Source organism: Xiphophorus couchianus, chromosome 4 (genome assembly GCF_001444195.1).
Source record: "Xiphophorus couchianus chromosome 4, X_couchianus-1.0, whole genome shotgun sequence".
NCBI classification, from domain to species: domain Eukaryota; kingdom Metazoa; phylum Chordata; class Actinopteri; order Cyprinodontiformes; family Poeciliidae; genus Xiphophorus; species Xiphophorus couchianus.
The window spans coordinates 35,589,268-35,607,897 of NC_040231.1; the positions used below are offsets into that span (position 1 = coordinate 35,589,268).

Below are 18,630 nucleotides of genomic sequence, written 5' to 3' on the forward strand. Positions count from 1 at the left end.
GTTATTAATGGACGTATGTCCGTGCCTAACCTGTGAGTGAAGGTGCACAGCTACAAGTGATGGCTGGTTACCCCCAAGATGTCCACTCACGCTAAAAAAAGAAAAGTTGATGACGTTTTCAACAAGACATGGACTGCCACGTATTTCTTTACAGAAATGAAACGTAAAGCCGTGTGCTTAATTTGTGGTACACAGGTTGCTGTGTTTAAAGATTATAATTTGAATCGCCGCTACACGACGAAGCACGAGGATAAATATCGGAATCTGATGAAGAGGCGTGAGGAAGGCTGATGAGTTGATGGTAAAACTGCAAACCCAAAAAAGACTTTTTACCAAACTTCACACCCCCAGAAATGCAGCCGTCAGGACAAGTTTCGTCATTGCTCACAAAATCGCCAGAAAAAGTAAGGCATTTTCTGACGGAGAGTTTATTACGTTTATTGCTCATTGGACTCTGTTGCGCTGATTTGCCCGGAGAAGAAGGGCGCATTTGAGAACGTGTCACTCTCCAGACGCTCTGTAACGAGGCGGGTTGAGGCCATCGCTGGAAACTTGGAGCTTCAGCTGAAGAACAGAGCGGCTGACTTTGACAGTTTTTCTCTGGCTTTGGATGAGAGCTGCGATGTACGGGACAGCGCCCAGCTGCTCATCTTCTTGCGTGGGACAACTGCAGACTTTCAAATCACGGAGGAGCTGGCAGCCATGCAGTCAATTAAAGCGACAACCACAGGTAATGACTTGTTCACAGAGGTAAATGCGTGTTTGGACATGTTAGGACGGAAATGGGACAAGCTGGCAGGTGTGACAACAGATGGTTGTCCAAATCTGACAGGGAAAAATGTTGGACTTTTAAAGAGGATGCAGGATAAAGTGACAGAAATGAACCCTGTGCAGAAATGGACATTTTTGCATTGTATTATACATCAGGAAGTGTTGTGTAAGACAGTGTTAAAAATGAACCATGTTGTTGATGCTGTAATTAAAACAGTTAACTGTATCAGAGCGAGAGCGTTAAATCATAGACAATTTGTTGCACTTTGGAGGAACATGAGAGTGAACATGGTGACATAAGCTACCACAGCAACGTCAGGTAGCTCAGCCTGAGCAAAGTACTGAAAAGTGTCTGAGACCTGAGAGACCAGATTCAGAATTTCTGTGGGAAGAAAGGACATGACATCCCAGAACTTTCAGATGAAGACTGGGTGGCAGACCTTGGATTCGCTGTGGATGTGACTGCACTCATGAACGAATTGAATGTCAAACTGCAGTGCAAGGGCCTTTTTGTGCATGAGATGTACAGTGCAGTGACGGCTTTCATGAGAAAGCTTCTCTCAAGCCAAGTGAAGGACAACATTCTGACCCACTTGCCAACACTAAAGGAAGCCACCAGATCAGCCGATCACCTCCACAAGTACTCAAGCAAGTTAGAAGCACTGCATGGAAAGTTTTTGAGGCAATTTCAAGATTTCAAAACTACTGAGAGTGAACTGGACATGGTTTCTTCTCCCTTCAACTGCAGTGTGGACAATTCACCGAGCAATGTTCAGATGGAGCTCATTGACCTGCAGTCTGACCTACTTCTGGCAGAGCACTTCAGGTCAGTCTCACTGCTGGACTTTAACTCCTCCCTCAAAGAGGAGAACTTCCCACACCTGAGGAGGCGTGCTCAGAGGATTCTGGTCCTCTTTGGATCCACCTATGTATGTGAAGAGACATTTTCAGTGATGAAGTTCAACAACTCCAAACACAGATCCTCTATCACTGATGATCACCTCTCAGCTGTCCTTCACATAGCCACCTCAGATTTCAATGCCTTTGTTCAAGCCCATAACAGACTGGATTATTCACACTGAAGAGGTCAAATGAGGTGGAAAACATAACAAGTTATTGTTTGTTGTATTTCTATAAACTTGTTAAGTTGTTTGTTGTTTTTCCTTGTTTGTAGAACAAAGTTAAAGTGTGAACAATTTAAAAATAAATTGCAGTGATTCAATGATTGTTTTTGTTTTCTTTTTTCAATTTCACATAGCCTAATATAAATATTTAAGGATTAAGAGTTTAAATAAAACCATCAAAAGCAATCTGCTTTTGTATAAAGTTACGTTAGGTTAAATTAAATTCTTCTTCTTATTATTATTATTATTTATCTTACGGTATATCAAAAATAATACTGAGCAAAATTTAATTGAAATATTGATGTGGCCCTCCAGCAGTGCTCCGGTTGCTCATTCGGCCCCCGGTAAAAATGAATTGCCCACCTTGCCATATCTAAAATAGGTCTGGAGCTATCTTCATAGCTCGTTTGGTCATGTGATCCTCAAGCCCGGATTTTAGCAAGATGCTTTGTATTTTTGTGAATGAATAAGGTCATAATGTCCTAATTTTATCACTGACTAAGAGGATTTTGGCGGTGTTATTGAAAAAAAATTTCTAATTTGTTCTGGCAAACGTCCATCATGAAAGCTTGATTATTATTGGTCCAAGTTGCTTCTGACGCTTTGGGGCGGAGCGTCACGGAGTAATTTCTCACGATGGCGGACGACAGAATGAATGACAACGGAGCGCAGGAACGAAAGGAAAAGAAGAGCGCGACCGACAGGTGATGAAGAAAATATCCAAGCTAACAGGGTTTTTTAAACTCATATCGGACATGGAACAGAACCACCGTCCCTCTCCGCTTCTCAAGACGTTAGCCTTGCTAACAGCGGTTCTACGGTCCGCCAGAACCTGGATCTCTGACTGATCCGGTGCCGCCCAGAGGCGGCGGAAGGGCGAACGTCTTCTCCAGGTGCAGCGATGACCACGGATAATCCGTACAGTACTGGTCCTGAGCTTTGGGTAAAAACTGATGAGTTCGTGTGAGTTTACTGGGCTGAGCAAGAAGCAGGGAGCTATTAAAATATGATGTTAATTTTAAAGCATCAGAACATCTTTACAAACATCAGAAACGATTCTTCTCCTGATCGCCTTTTTGAAAGCCAGCTCCAAGTGTGAGTACATCCAAACACAGGCTGATTCTCCTCCATCCGCCGCGGCTGGGTTTTGTGTTTTAAACGATGCTAAAAGTCAGTGAAGCTTTGAAACGAGTTTCCGTGAGGAAAAAAGCAACAGAACGATTCAAAGAGAAAGAAAACGGCTAAAGTCACAGAAAAGTAATGCGACGCTCTGCTCGCTCAATGTGAAGTTAAAACTAGCTTTAGCTTCCAGCTAGCAGCTGAACTGTCCTAATTATAGGACCGACTGTATTAACTTTTTTTTTTTTTTTTTTTTTTTTGACTGTATTAACTTGAGTGCGTCCTGCCCTGACACGCAGCTACATCCGGTCATCACAGAATAACAGTTTTGAGCAGGTTTGGCTCCCAGAGGGGAAATAACCTGTCAGTCTGAACTTGGTAAGGAAATAAACCTGATAATTACAGAGAAAGATACAGTTGATAAAAACTGAAAGAGGGAGGGAGACAGATAAAGATAGAAATGAAGAAGGATAAATAAATACTGTACATAGAGGATGGATAGAGAACATTGTCACATTTGTTCTTCCTTAGGAAAGCTCTGTTGAATAGACATGCTCAAGATGTTCAAGTATTTCTTTAATAACTATTTTGTTTGTAGTTATGATCTTTACATTCATTAAAGGTGCACCGGTAGCAATTTTCTGACTGATCATGATCTTTAAAAATCTGACTTGACTGTTGTAAACCTTGCATGTAGAGATGACCTGGGATGACCTGGAGCTTGGGACTGTCCATCAGCCTCATGGTGGACAGTGACTGATTTTTGTGACCTTGTAGGTGGATAAGGTTTGTGGATAAGATAGAATCGGTTCCACACACACACACACACACACACACACACACACACACACATATATATATATATATAGAACGATTATTAAGTGGGGCCCTAGGACCGCCCCACACCTTGGCTCAAGCCCAGGGGCCCACACCCTCCTAAGTCCGGCCCCGGTGATCCTTATACCAAAACAAACCGGTTGCTATGGCAACATGTAAACGTTTTACTCAGCCATTTTAAACCTATGCCTTCGAAAGCTTAGGTTTGTAATTTGCAAACTTTTTTTTTCATTGATAAATTAACAAAAATATAGCAACGACTTTATTCGAAAATGTAGATATTGACGGGTTTCCAGGTTTTAATCTCGACGCGGTTTGTCGTGGATTTGTTGCGGTCAGACTTTCTTATAGAACATTTGTTGATTTAAGTTCAGTACTTTTCTACCAAGATATCCTCACGCTGCCAGTTCAAACCACAATGAGCAAACCAGGAGAAACCACAGAGGACAGAGAGGAAGAGGAAGAGAACAAGAAGACTAAAGAGAGCCCGCCGACAGTTGGAAGTACTATAGCGCAGCCACCAGAGGGCGGCAGAGAGGAGGAGAGCGAAGACGGCTCCTGTTCAGATGAGCCCAGTGCGAGTAAGGCAAAAAAAAGAAACACTGAGAACTTGGTCAAAAGTAAAGGAAGAGCTGTTATTCTTTTTACCTTCATAGTCTACCTGAAGACACAGACATACAGGCTGTCTACATAAATGCCCTGTTTTGCTCGGTGCGTTTAAGTGGTGACACCTGATAACACGTTGCTATGTTGAAGCAATATGTTGCTGTTCAGCCTGAGCCTGAGCACTAATCATACCAAGGAATGGAAGGAGTGTATGAGGAAGCAATTAGTAAAGAGCTGTATTAAAGTAAACAGGCAAATGTAATCAGAAGCCGAAATAAACACAATGGCCTCCTCGCTCCTTCTCAGCCACTTTTCTCTTGTTTTTTTCTTTGCAAATGTAGATCAGGATGTAAAAGACACTGGAAGTCGAGCTAGGTGATCTATGTGATGATCTGCAACAGAAACAGGAAATGTTCAAAGCTCCATAGAAAATATATATATTTCATCTCAAGCTATCCTAATCAACTTGTATTTGGAATTATTCAGATTTATATTAAATTCTGAAGGGTCATCTAGAATTTGTCTGTCATAAAGTAATTACCATAAAAATCTACTCATAAGCACTGTTATTTTAGAAAGCAAAGAGGAGGCTTTCTGTGAAATTCCTTCCTTTTTGTGTGATCTAGCTGTTCTGGATGCTGTGGAGGATCAAATGCCTGATGATGCTGATGAGCTTGATGATAATGAAACGAATGTTAAAAACTCAACAGCTACAGGTAAGCATGACTGCAACCAGACACTACAGTACAGCCTGCTGGGCTCTGCATTTTGATCAGTGATTTATTTGAGTTTGGAGGAGAAGTGAAGCATCAACAGAGCCTTAGTTATTTGCGTTAGCTGCGTTCAAATGATAACTGAGTTTTAACCCTTTATCTTTGTAATAACTTTTTATTTCTGCACTGATTTGAAATATTGCTAATTGAATTTTAAAGCAAAACATGAGAAACATGATTATATTAATTTACAAAATATTAGACTGTTCAAAATAGCAGTGTTAGCAATGTTATTTCCAGAGTCCAACATTTATTGTGTAAAGTGAGAAATGCTTGAATATTTCTGTTTCCTGTGAATCACTGAACTAGTATTTGGTTGTAAAGGCATTGTTTCTGTGAACGTTTTCACATCTGGGTTGGATGGAGTCGAACAAAGTCTGACACCTGTGATCAGGTGTTCCAGCCTTTATCTCATCTGCATTTCTGGGTTTTCCCTTAGAAAAAAAAAGTTGCATGGTTGTCTCATAAACTATTGGTTCCTAGAACCAAAAAGTACAATTCTGGTTCCCTGAATCCATAAAATGTTCTTCCATGTCTCTTTAGGTCACTCACTGTGTTATTTGGTCAACTGTAATGTCTCTCAGCATATGTTGGTTTATAACAGTGGTGCCCAAAGTGGGTCCTCAAGGGCCGACATCCTGCATGCTTTAGTTCTCTCCCTGGTGGTACCAACAACCTTTTCAGCAGGTCAATGTTCTCCTTAGTCATCATTTGATCCAGGTGCTTTAAACCAGGGAGAGACTAAAACATGCAGGATGCCGGCCCTCCAGAACCCACTTTGGGCACCACTGGTTTATAACAAAGGGCCTTTGTGAAAACTTCTTGCAGATCGATTTTTGTTAATTCCAGAGTGGATCAGTAGCCGATTCTATTCTTTGAACCATTAAAACCATAATTTTATGTTCCTTACACATCGTTTTGGTTTCTGTATTTGAGATTGTTTTAGCAGAGCTGCATCATTTTCTTCATGTGTACCATGTGGTGCTGTTTGTAAAGTTACACTGTCAAAAATGATCTGCAAGTATTTGGGATATTTAACGTGTCCCATTATTTTTTAAATTATATATACTTCATGCTTTTTATTATTTATTTAATTGTTATTATTATTAGAGCCTTGCAACAAAATTTTGTTCAATATGTACATTTTAAATGTGCAGTTGAATGACAGTTAAGTCTATCTGTCATAGGAGAAAAATATGGATGTTCATTTTCAAATCATATGCACTTGACAACATGGACAATGTCTGAAATGACTTGTTTTTTAAAACTCTTAAAAATGTGTCAAATTAAAAATAGAAATTTAATATAGAAATGTCCCATTTCAGCAGTAAGGACAATGTGATGACAGACAGAGTCTGTGTATGCTTTCAGTGAAAGTTGTGCTGGTGCCAGGGGGTCATGTGATGACCATGGCTTTCGCCATCGGGCTCACCATTGAAGAGATGAAGCATCACCTGGCCTCAGAGCTGAAAGTCCCACTGGAGGTGCTGCAGCTCTACCTGAATGGTGAGTCATTTGCTTTAGCCTCCAACCTCACATCACATTTCTCATCTTAGTCCTGCTTTGTCACATGCAAAACCTTTAAAAACTGCACGTGATTTACCTTCCAGTGTATGGCAAAATTGATTGAGTAGATTAAACATATCTATTTATTACATAAATTGAAAAAAACTGAAAGACTAAAGATATATTTGGGGTGGAAGCTTATTTTATATCAGACTTTATTGATAAAAATGCTTTTAAAATGTCCATCCATTACTGTCAGGTCTAAATACCTATTAGAGACAATTTTAAACAAACACAGGAAAGACAAGAGAGTTAGATTCTTTGTTTCTCGCGAGGAGAACGGACAGAGATGTGCTTTCAGTTACAAATCTCCTACCGCTCTGAAAAACACATCTCCCGCTCCTCTGTTTTATTGATTTTAGGAACCCTATCACAGAGAGCACTGCAACTCTGAAAGGGTGGGGTCAAAGCATTTTAGTTGCAGTGCTAAATAACAATCACTAACTAAACACATGTTATCTACAATCTAAATCCTTCTTGCTCCAGGCACGGCGTCGAATGGGACACGTTGTATAGCTTCAAAGCAACGGCTTTGTAGCACAAAGAACAAAGCAGAGTTTCCTCCAGGGTTGTAAAACTCAGCTGGGAACAACTAACACCTCCATTAAACAGGGATTCCTGCTGAGAATATCTGTCACCTCCCTCTTCCAAGGAGGGATTAGGAAGAAATCAGAATTAATGAACACACAGAAACATTATCTAAATGTAACTACAAGGCTACATAATACAACGAATATTTGATAATTACTAAAAATACAATTTATCCAACAATTACTCATGTGCATACAAATTTGAATGTTAAAACATCTAATTAATCTATATAATGTCTTTCACTTGGTGATGGAATTAGTAACAAAGGAACTTTTCAGTCATATTCTAATTTATGGAACGAGTCTGTATTTGCTGAGTATATTTGCTTTAATATAGCAAATATTAGAGATGCAAAAACTATTTACCAACTGGTTGGAGCAGTTGGCGAGTAGAGTGACCATCGATGTTACTGGATTCTATAAAATGTGGCTTAAAGCTGAGATGCTGATGTTTGGACATGTAAAATATATTTTCTGTCTGCATATAAATCTATAAATAGTTTGGTTTCTGTCAGTTCTGTAAAGATGCAAGAGAGAACAAAGCAAATTTCTCTTTTATATTGACCAATAATTTAATTTTACTTAATAGTCGCTGTAGGAGCCATGGTTTAAAATTTAACAAACTTTGGCTTGCTTTATGAAATATTTCATCCTATTTGATGATTGATCTGAATATTGCCACGTTCAATTATGCAATTAGTCCAGGGAAAATGTAGAAAAACGGGTGATTGTATTATTTTTCCCAGTCTGTCAGCCATGGCACGTTGCCATGTGTAACCGGTGTATACTATTAGTGTTCTTTACTGATAACCTGGTCTTATACAGTTGGTTAACCTTGTTGTGTTCAGATGAAGAAGGGAGTTGGTTGTTCTTTAATGCACAGACAGAGGCCTGCAGAAATAGAAATAAAAATCCCTTTAACATGCAGCTCTTCCATTCACAGGAGTCGGAATTCCCCTCTTCTCAGGCAGCCTATCGCCAACTCAAGCTAGTACAGTACTATTGTTCTCGTAAATAAATATACAATAATAAAAAGGTAGATTTCTTGTAAAATAAAAATAAAAAACTCTGAATCAGCTGTTTTGTTCCCTAAATACAACCAGCTTAAACATTGTAGAACAACAGAACCAAATGCACATACCTGCACAGATAGAAATAAAAATGCCCTTTAACATGCAGCTCTTCCATTCACAGGAGTCGGAATTCCCCTAGCAGACAAACACATGGAGAAATCCTGTGTCTAACTGATAACAATATCTGCTCTAACATTTAAGAAAAACTTTCTTAACTTATCAAAAAGAAAACTCCTCTATATGTGTTAAAACAAATTAACATTCACAGCTGCATGCACTTACAATTATTTTATATATTTCATAAAACGCGAGCGTAACCTAAAGCAAAGAAAAGTTCCTACCTCTTCTCAGGCAGCCTAGCGCCACCTGAACAGTACAATGCTGATGTCATAAGACGCTCTCTTAAAGTGACAGTACAGGTACTAGTGTTTGTCAAAATTAGTAAAATAATAGAATTCTTAAAATATAACAAAGAAATAGAATTCTTCAGTGTTAATCAGGATTTGGCGAAATTTCAAACATTATAATAATAAAAAATAAATGCACATTTTCTAAAGTTGTTACACATGGCAACCAATAACAACAGCCCCGGGAGTGCAGAGCAAAGAATACGTTCAAGTGCATCAGGAATTAACACTAAAAAAACCCCCACAAAACATTTTCCACACAAAAAAGTAAAAACACCAAAGTGATCGCCTGAACACTAGCGGTGGTTGATTAGCTACTTAAACACTTGCACTCCTTATTTGCCAGAAAATGTGTCTAGTTCACCTTATTTTGTGTTAATTGAACCAAAATACTCTGAACTGCATAACAAGAGTACATGTTGATAAAAGTTAAGCTAGCATAACTAACCTACTCTCCACTTTCTTATATACATTTTTAATGAAGGCTTTTTACTGACCTGTGAAGTGATTCCCTTTGGACCTTGTTATCTTGCTGTCGTAGCGTTTTCAATTAAAACCTTGGGTCCCTTTTTCAGATTCTTTGTTTAATTTTCCTGACCATCGATATTCCTAACTTAATGCACAGTAAGTCACGTGACATCCAATCCACTAGATCAGGGGTGTCAAACTCAAATCCACAGTGGGCCAAAATTTTAAATTGAACAAAGCCGCGGGCCAAGGTTGAACAAATGAATCTTTTAATATGGACCCAAACAAGTTTTGATTTAACAATAAATATTGAACAAGCAAGGCTTATATAACTTAAAAGTGCAGGTGTGCAAAATTGAGTTGCTAAAAATAATAATAAAACATATAAATAAAAATTGAATGCCTCCTTTCTGAGGTAAATGTCAAAATTAGCTTCGTACACAGGCTAATAAATTTGAAAATAAAATAACATAACAACTATGAATAAATCATTAAATAAACTATGAATAAACCATTCAGGCCTTGGAGTAACAAGCAAAGGTGCATAGAAAACTTATTTATTGCTCATTTTGCGACACACTGATCTACTCTGATGCAGCCAAGCCAGATACCTGGCATCTTTTCTTGGATGCCAGTTCATCAATGTTGGGGCTCAGAGTTTGAGCTGAGGAAACCTTCATTATCGAACAAAGGTGTTCGTCAGTCAGACGTCTCCTGTGAGACGTTTTGGTCATCTTCACCGAGGAGAAAAGTTGCTCACTGTTACGTCCACAAAGGGCACAACATATTTGAGGACACGAAGACAAAAATGAGGATTCAAAAGTAATTTTTATTTCAACTCTCTCGACCTTTTTCTTTAAGATGAGCTTCTTTAGATTTTTCTGTGAAGAAAAAGAGAGAATTAAATCCTTGGTTCCCCGTGTCCCAAAAAAATAAAGAAAACAAAAATCCCAAAGTATACTGCTCAAAAAAATAAAGGGAACACTTAAACAACACAATATAACTCCAAGTAAATCAAACTTCTGTGAAATCAAACTGTCCACTTAGGAAGCAACACTGATTGACAATCAATTTCACCTGCTGTTGTTCAAATGGAACTTTGTACAGAACAAAGTATTCAATGAGAATATTTCTTTCATTCAGATCTAGGATGTGTTATTTGAGTGTTCCCTTTACTTTTTTCAGCAGTGTATAAACAGAAAGTTGGACCTGATGAGCCGATCAAAAAGAACAAAACGGTACAGTAGGGGGCCAACCCTATACAGGGCCGTCGAAGCTCCTGCTAGTACCGGACTACAAGAAAAAAGAAACTACTGCTAAAGAAAAATCGAAAACAAGACAACCGGTCCCACCAGGTCAAAAATTACAACAAAAAACATCAACCAAACAAACGGCTAACAAAAACTACCGTGTGGCAGGCTGGAGACGTGCGCACCGCGTCAGAACGCAACCTAGGTGTTTGTTGGGAGGGCGTCGCCCTTTACCTGGCGCAACCCAGCCTATTTACAGGCTGTCCAACACCGTCACAAATTAACGGACCAAATTACAAGAAAGAATTATCAAAACTCCAAAGTATATTAAACAACAACAAAAAAAATAATACAACTAACTTCTATACAAAATGATCCAAGTGAAAAAAAAATAGACAGAAATAAATACAATGTGCCGAAGCACATAACACTCACATACATATGTAAACAGATATTCTGTCTCCCACCTGTCCAGAAAAGTTCTATTTTCTGCCTTTCCTTTTTCCATTTTTTGGTAGTGTAACACAGTGACAGCTGTAGTTTGAGGTCGCAGTGAGGTTTGGGGGAGAGGCCCGGGGATGCGGGGTGCGCCGGGGCTTTCAACCCAAGGAGTGCACAAGAAGACGGATCACCACCTTCCTAATACATCCATGTCCGCTACCATAAGTGCTACTGACACAGAGGAGGAGGCGTGTCTGCCTCTGTCTTGATTGACGCGCCAAAAAACAGCAGAGCATTATGGGATTTGTAGTATAAGTGGTGAATGCGGCGTCACAGCGTTGCCACTGTATAATACCAGTGGGCCGGCTCTAATATTAATTTGAAATTGCCTCGTGGGCCAAATATAATTACAGTGTGGGCCAAATTTGGCCCGCGGGCCAGAGTTTGACACCTATGCACTAGATCACTGAGCGGACTTGCCATTTACGTTTTACAAAGGAATTTTAAAAATCATTCACTAACTGTTGATGCTTTGAATACAGCGTGCAGCTGCTGTTGTGTTACATAGATGCAGGCGTATAAAGAAAAATAGTAAATGTTGGTGGGGACTGTCCCCGTCAGTCCAGAGTTGGTGGGGACATGTCCACACCAGTCCTTCAGGAAGTTACGCCTATGATTTAGGACACCATTTATTGTGCGGGTTATCAGTGATACATCTATCTTGTTTGATGTCCTACTAAGTTATGTAACTAAGATCTGAATGTTAAAACTAAAGCTGCACCAATTGCAGTTTTCTGGCCAATCACAGATTACTGATCATTCACTACATAATATTTTGGTGCCACTCTCTCAATTTCATCTGCCATAGTACAGAGAATGGCAATGGAAAACAACAGCTTGTCCCAACGAACGTCGATAAATCAGCCGGCCAATAAATCGATGTACCCCTAGTTAGAACGGCCTTTCCAGCCAGGGACTGATTACTGTCTGGTTACTGCCTGACCTGCCTTGGTGATCATAATACATGTAAATGCCCATTCCATTATTTATGCTGTTTGTAGGTTGCTACCCATAGTACCCACTAGGGGCGCTGTAGTTTGGTTCACTCTAAGTTAGTACCTTCATTTAAAGTGAAAAATAAGAGGAAGTGTTGCTAGTTTCCTGTCAGTCAGAACGTTGGGCGGGAATATCCCACGGACAGGAGGAGGAGGAGGATGTTCTTCATCTTTATGACTCTGGGTTAGCGCACTTTCTTCAGAGAAGGCTAGAAGCAGCGCTGCACGGACTTTACCGCCATAAACTTTGCAGCCCTTGGACAGCGGAGCGAGGTACATGTTTAGAACAGCATTAGTTTGTGAAGTTAGCGTTTTTTTTATGTAATGTATTCATGTTTTGTGTCAAACAAAGGCACTCAAGCAAATGTATTTTCTTTTCTTTTAGTTTTCACGGTGTATTTGGAGCACGGTGTATTTCAGTGCTATTCAGCAAACTTGGCTGTGAAAGAAGCAAATACAAAGCTACTACACCCGTCGAAGCTCTCTGTGTTTTCTTGGGTCTGAGGGACTGCTACAATACATGTCTAGAGAAGAATCAGCTGACTTGTGTCTGGAACACACAATTTTTGAAATGTTAACACAGTGCTGATTGACGATGAAGAAAATCCAGAAAGTAGATAAGTTCAGATCTCTGGGTGTGTTTTGGGCTCCCAACTTAAATACAAATCTCATAAATACCGTTAAAACTAATTTTATCTGTTTTCTTTTGATCAGATCATGTTTGTTTTTACTTGTCAAACTCAATCTCTATGCTTTGACTTTGTCTTACGTTTTTGTTAACCAAACTAACCAGTCAGTTTTAGACCTGGGATGTTCTACAAGGAAGCTCTGAAAGTTTCAGATCAAAAGCCAATGCAAAGGCAACATTATGAAGTTTAACCTCCTATGTTTTGATGGTATTATTTCAATAAAGCTGACTTTTGAATGTTTTACCAGTCCAGTCCCTCAAGTAAATGATGTCAAAGCCACACTCCCTATGGAGCAGACAGGTAGCGCTTCAGTCGGATACAGAAAATCTCTAATCTATCTGACAGACATCTGACGGGCAACTACTCAGATTTGGAATAGTTAGCCATAAAACAGTTAAGATTCATTAAGACCCATCTGTGATTACTGATTATTTTCTGTTGCTGTTATTATTTTTGATTAAATTCTAGGCACATTTGTGTGTTTCACTCCTGGTCATAGTGGTAAAGCTTCAGCTGTCTGAAGACTGGACCTGAAACGAGCTGCTCCTTTCTTTTTACTTATGGAGGATTGTCTTAGGTCTTCATGTTGTTGATGTTATGATTCTAAGCAAAGTAGAAATGCTTCATAGGCTACATAATGCCAACACTATACAGATTTCTATGATGTTCTGCTTTGTTTGAATGTTTTACCTCATATTATGATCTCCAGAGTGTTTTGGTTTAAGAAAAGACAGAACCTCAGATCACTCTTTTGCAGGTAGAGTGGTGGAGGAGAAGCAGAGCCTTATGGAACTTGGCATCCGACCTCACAGCTCCACCCAGATGGAGATGAGCTCCTCTGACCCAACTTCTTACCCACTCCGCCTTCTCCGCCCCCCAGAACATGACAGCATGCCCGATGTCATTACTGTACGGGTCCAAAAAGGTATGGCCTCAAACGTAATCAGTAATAACTTAAACCCAACTCTGAAGACATGAAACAATCAAAGCTGATACTAAAAACTTAAATAAAACAGTTTTGTTTTATTCCCAGCATTCAGTAGAATCTGGAACTGCTTCTACTTTCATTCCCCTCAACAAAACCATCTGTGGGGTTAGAGTTATATCATACGGTAACAATAGGGTAGGAAGAGCTACCATCTTGAAAAAAGAAATGCTGCCACCACCAGGTTTTAGGTGTGTTTGTTGATAGAAAATGTTGCTACTCTGGAACTGTTGCCCAGAAGTTCAAGACCAAAGCTCATCTTCTACATAGTTCAAAGTAAGGGACTGTAATTTGCTAGTGGAAATGTTCAGATTACTGTGGTGAGTCCGGTTAGAACTCCAAAGAAACGCAGACGCACTCCAGTGGGTTTAACTTGCACTTGCTGTTTATTTCTTAATCTGACGAAATTGTGTGGTTCTAGAAAGATAAATAATAATACAGCATCAGTGTCTGGATATGACCTGAATAATATCACAATTACTAAATAAAATCCAGGTTGTGTGGCTCTTATTGAATGTGCATGTGAACAAAGCATGCTATCAATTAAGGGTAAAAATTTAAATATTCGGCTAAATAAACAATATCCTTAACTTCTAACATTACTTACTTGCATTTCCATGCACACAAATCAAACGAGGTGACAACAAACTGCAAACAAGTTAAACAATACAAAATGCAAACATTAAACTCTACAGCTCCTTTTTTTCTTCTCTCCCTTTCTTGTCTGCATTCTGCTCCCTGCTGCTCTAAGCTCCGCCCCTTAAAGGGCCCAGCATGATAGTTTTTTAGGCAGCTTTTTTCACATGGCCCAGTAACAGCATTACATCATCTCATCCTTCCTCGACTCTATCACAGAAAGCTGAATGTTCCCAGCAGCACCAGCTATCACACCCTAATCCAGTCTGACTTACTCAGCTAATAATTGTTTGACCACTAGGTGGTAGTCATGTTCTTTGTTTAGAGCACTGAACTTTTGATCCTGAATATATTTTTGTCTCTATTTTCCAGATGAAGGGGTGTTTAAGGAGGTGGTAATGGAGATAGAGCGTTCCCACCAGAAGAAGCCCTTCCTTGGGGGCTACAGGCACCGGTTGACTGGGGTGGAGTACCACAACGCCGCTGTCCAGACCCTTCCTAAAAAGAGGCCTGACAGAGGTGTGCTGGTCCACAGTCTGGGCATACAGGTAACACGCAGCTCTCCAAAACTGTTAAGAATGTCACACATTAGAAAATATTTTAAATGGCTTCTAGTCAATATGATGGTGGCTCTGAACTGGTTTAAATCTTATTTCACTTTCTGTGTCTGTCTTGATGCCCGTAGGTCCCCCTCTGCTCCAATAGTCCCACAGGGCTCAGTTCTAGGTCCTCCTTTTCTTGTTGTACCTCCTTCCTCTTGGCTCTATTTTTAGAAAATATGGAATTGATTTTCATTGTTATGCAGATGACACCAGATATATTTACCACTAAAGAATGCAGACTCCACCTCTCTTCAGTCTCTGTTTTTATGTCTGGAAGATTTGAAGACCTGGGTGGGCCTAAATTTCTTGAAACTTAATGAGGATAAGACAGAGGTAGTGATTTTTGGCAGATCCATTTTAGATTCCCTGACCAATCTTGGCTCTTTGGCCCAGTATATCAAGCCAGTTATTACAAATTTAGGGGTCAAGATGGATGCTGGTCTTAAGCTGGAAGCACAAATTAGAGCCGTTGTAAAATCCAGCTTTTTCCACTTAAGGCAGCTAGCCAAAGTAAAACCTATTCTCTCCAGACAGCACTTTGAAACAGTGATCCATGCATTTGTGACCACACAGCTGGATTACTGTAATGCACTTTACATAGGAGTAAATGATTTCTATATTTCCCAGCTTCAGAGGGTACAAAATGCTGCTGCACGTCTTTTAACAGGAACATGAAAATTTGACCATATTTCCCTTATTTTAGCTTCCTTACACTGGTTACTAGTACATTTTAGGATTCATTTTAAATCCTTTTAATTGTTTTTAAAGCTCTTAATGGCCTTGCCCCTCCCTATCTCTCTGAGCTGTTACATTCTTACACACCCTCCCGTTCCCTCAGGCCAGCTGATCAGCTGCTTCTGAAGGTACCAAAGACAAAGTCCAAGCTCAGAGGGAACCGGGCTTTTTCTGTGGCAGCTTCCAAGCTATGGAATGATAGAATAGAATAGAATTACTTTATTCATCCCAGCAGGGAAATTATTTCGCAGTTACAGCAGCATAGAGACAAGACAATGATCTTGTTTTGGCCTCTTCACTCGCTGTTTTTAAGTCCTTTTTAAGACCCATCTTTTTTCCTTGGCTTTTGGAACAATCTGAGTGGTTTCACTTTGTTTTATTGTGTCTGCATATTAATATGTATTTTATATTGAATCTTTTCTATTTTATAATCGCATTGTATTTTATGATTGTGTATAGCACTTTGGTCCCATCAGTGTATAAAGTGCTTCATAAATAAAGTTGGTATGGTATGATAAAAATGTGGAATCACTAAAAGACGAGTTAAAAGGAGGTTAGCTCCAGAGGTGTTTTCAACTGTAACTCCAGACTGTCTTTTTTCAAAGTGATGCATTCTCTTCCACTCTCTGGACTGGTCACCTCATATCAACCTAATATCAAGCTTTATTTCAGCCTCATTAGTAGAACTACACTGTCAAATGGTCTAACCTTTCAAACTTACTGTCAAAAGTCAGAACTTCTCTTTTTTTATTGTGATATACACTGCTCAAAAAAGTAAAGGGAACACTCAAATAACACATCCTAGATCTGAATGAAAGAAATATTCTCATTGAATACTTTGTTCTGTACAAAGTTCCATTTGTACAACAGCAGGTGACATTGATTGTCAATCAGTGTTGCTTCCTAAGTGGACAGTTTGATTTCACAGAAGTTTGATTTACTTGGAGTTATATTGTGTTGTTTAAGTGTTCCCTTTATTTTTTTGAGCAATATATTTCACATTGCAGATTTTCAAATGAAGGCATCCATAAGTGAACACATGCATTATTCAATAAACCAAACAGTTTAAAATAACTGGTTTATTGAATAATGCTGTTAGAGCCATAAATAGGAAATATTTAAGTTAGTTGTATGATGGTTTGTTTTTTATTTTATTATATTTAGTAAGAAGACTGATATTTGTTCAAGCCTTTTTTATTGTGAGATTTAGATTTATTTTGAAAGGCTTGCTTCCTGCCGGGCCATATATTGTATTAGAAAAACTTGACGGATTACCAAGACACGGAGCAATGGGCTCTTTGCACCTGCTGCGCTGACGTCACCACCGCATGTGCAAATGCTGCTCTCTTTTTTTCCGCTTTGAGTTACCATGACAGCTAAAAAAGACAAAGTTGTATTTCAGACGCAAATAAAACAATACTATGAACATTGCTGTCTTCCTAATATAATGGGCTTTTAAGTTTTCATGGATTTCCAAGCGATCCTGAATTAAGAAGACGGTGGCTTGCAAATATTCGTCGCTACCAGTTAAAGCTAACGCCGCACAGCAACATTTTCAGCCTGCACTTCACTCCGGATCAACTTCTTCAGCCTAAAGCAGAAGGTAAAGGAGCCTCCTGTGTTATTTCCATGGAATCACTTCTGTATTCAGCCTGAAAGAGAGTTTATGGGAACGAGTGAGCAGACCAGAGCCAGACAGCCGAGCTACTGATCCGCCTGTACAAACCGCTGTAAACATCGTCCTGCTTCACAAGAAGCATGCAAAACTAATAAAGTGAAATAACACGGAGACCTTAAGGAACACGGCCATATTTTTCTAAAAGCAACAACTCTGAACCCGAACAGTCAGCTGAACTAGAACTCCGACACCAGAGCTGCTCTACTGTTAAGCTATGGGCTTGTTGTTCCTCAGGCTTTCAGAAGCAAAAAGCCTGAACCGTAAAATCCACATTACTTGGTCTCTGACACTAACGACAATAAACGCATGTAATATACTTGAAAAAAAGGTAAAAACATTATCCGGTAGAATGGATGAAAAATGTTTAGATACTTAAATAGCACATTTTTACAAGAAAAATGTTTAGCATAAGCTAAAGCTGATGTTAGCCACAAAGTTTAAAGAAAGTAAAACTCACCTTCGTATCTGTGAACGTATAATGAGGCGAACATCTTTAAAACCTTTCTCCAGCTACTTGTTGGGGCTTTGGATCGATGTACATCATTAACTGTTACCTTGGACAAGCCCTGAAAACACCCAGTGTAAAGAGCCATTTTCAGTAGATCGGAAACGATTGAGCCGCTTTTCCCCGAACGCGGAAGCTGACCTGCAAAGAGCCCATACAGTTTTTGACCGTGTAAGCTGTGTATGTTTTGGAAAAGGAAAAAGAGGAATTGTAAAACTGATGTATTGTCATTTTTGTATTTGCATTTTTTCGTTACTTTTTACTGATAAAGGATTTTTGTTAAATTCACGGTTTGCACGCGTCCTTTACTTCCAGTGTCTAAGGATTCTAAGGAATGACACAGATATTGGATCTGTTGCCATAACAAATGCTATTCAATAAACCGGAATGAATAGTGTTGCTATTAAAAGGAACCCAAAATGTTACGTTTGTTCATTTCTACATTGTACTACATATTTCTATCCACTGTTTAGTTGTGTTGGAGTCTTCGATGTAATAAGAAACCAAAAAAATGGATCCAAAATCTGCAATCATTACTGAATTTTACTTTGCCAACTTTGTTCTATGAAGATTATGTTGAGTTTAAGTTATTTTAAGCCCCAAACAATCCATTTTAATGTCTGTGGGATATGTGAACATGAGATTTGATTAAATTAGAACTACACAGATTAGAAGGAAAACAGTTTTATTCAGCTTCAATAGAACCTGATCAGATGAACC

At 39.2% G+C, this 18,630-nt stretch overlaps 1 protein-coding gene and 1 long non-coding RNA gene across 3 annotated transcripts in view; both read left to right on the forward strand.

The window, feature by feature from the left end:
* Positions 1-25: 25 nt before the first annotated feature.
* The window catches only part of iqub (IQ motif and ubiquitin domain containing), a 29,278-nt gene continuing 10,673 nt past the window's right edge, over positions 26-18,630 (forward strand). Inside the window, exons 1-5 of one of the 2 annotated variants that reach the window (XM_028014636.1) lie at positions 26-730; positions 5,084-5,173; positions 6,602-6,736; positions 13,527-13,694; positions 14,763-14,938. In XM_028014636.1, the coding sequence (XP_027870437.1) occupies positions 703-730; positions 5,084-5,173; positions 6,602-6,736; positions 13,527-13,694; positions 14,763-14,938 (597 nt within the window). In that variant the 5' untranslated portion in view covers positions 26-702. Of the gene's footprint in view, positions 731-3,999; positions 4,433-5,083; positions 5,174-6,601; positions 6,737-13,526; positions 13,695-14,762; positions 14,939-18,630 lie in introns of those variants that run through there. The other variant, XM_028014635.1, reaches the window with a different exon arrangement.
* On the forward strand, positions 12,057-12,559 carry LOC114142974 (uncharacterized). The gene is made up of 2 exons (XR_003595136.1): positions 12,057-12,353; positions 12,466-12,559. It is a non-coding gene; the product is annotated as an uncharacterized LOC114142974 (long non-coding RNA).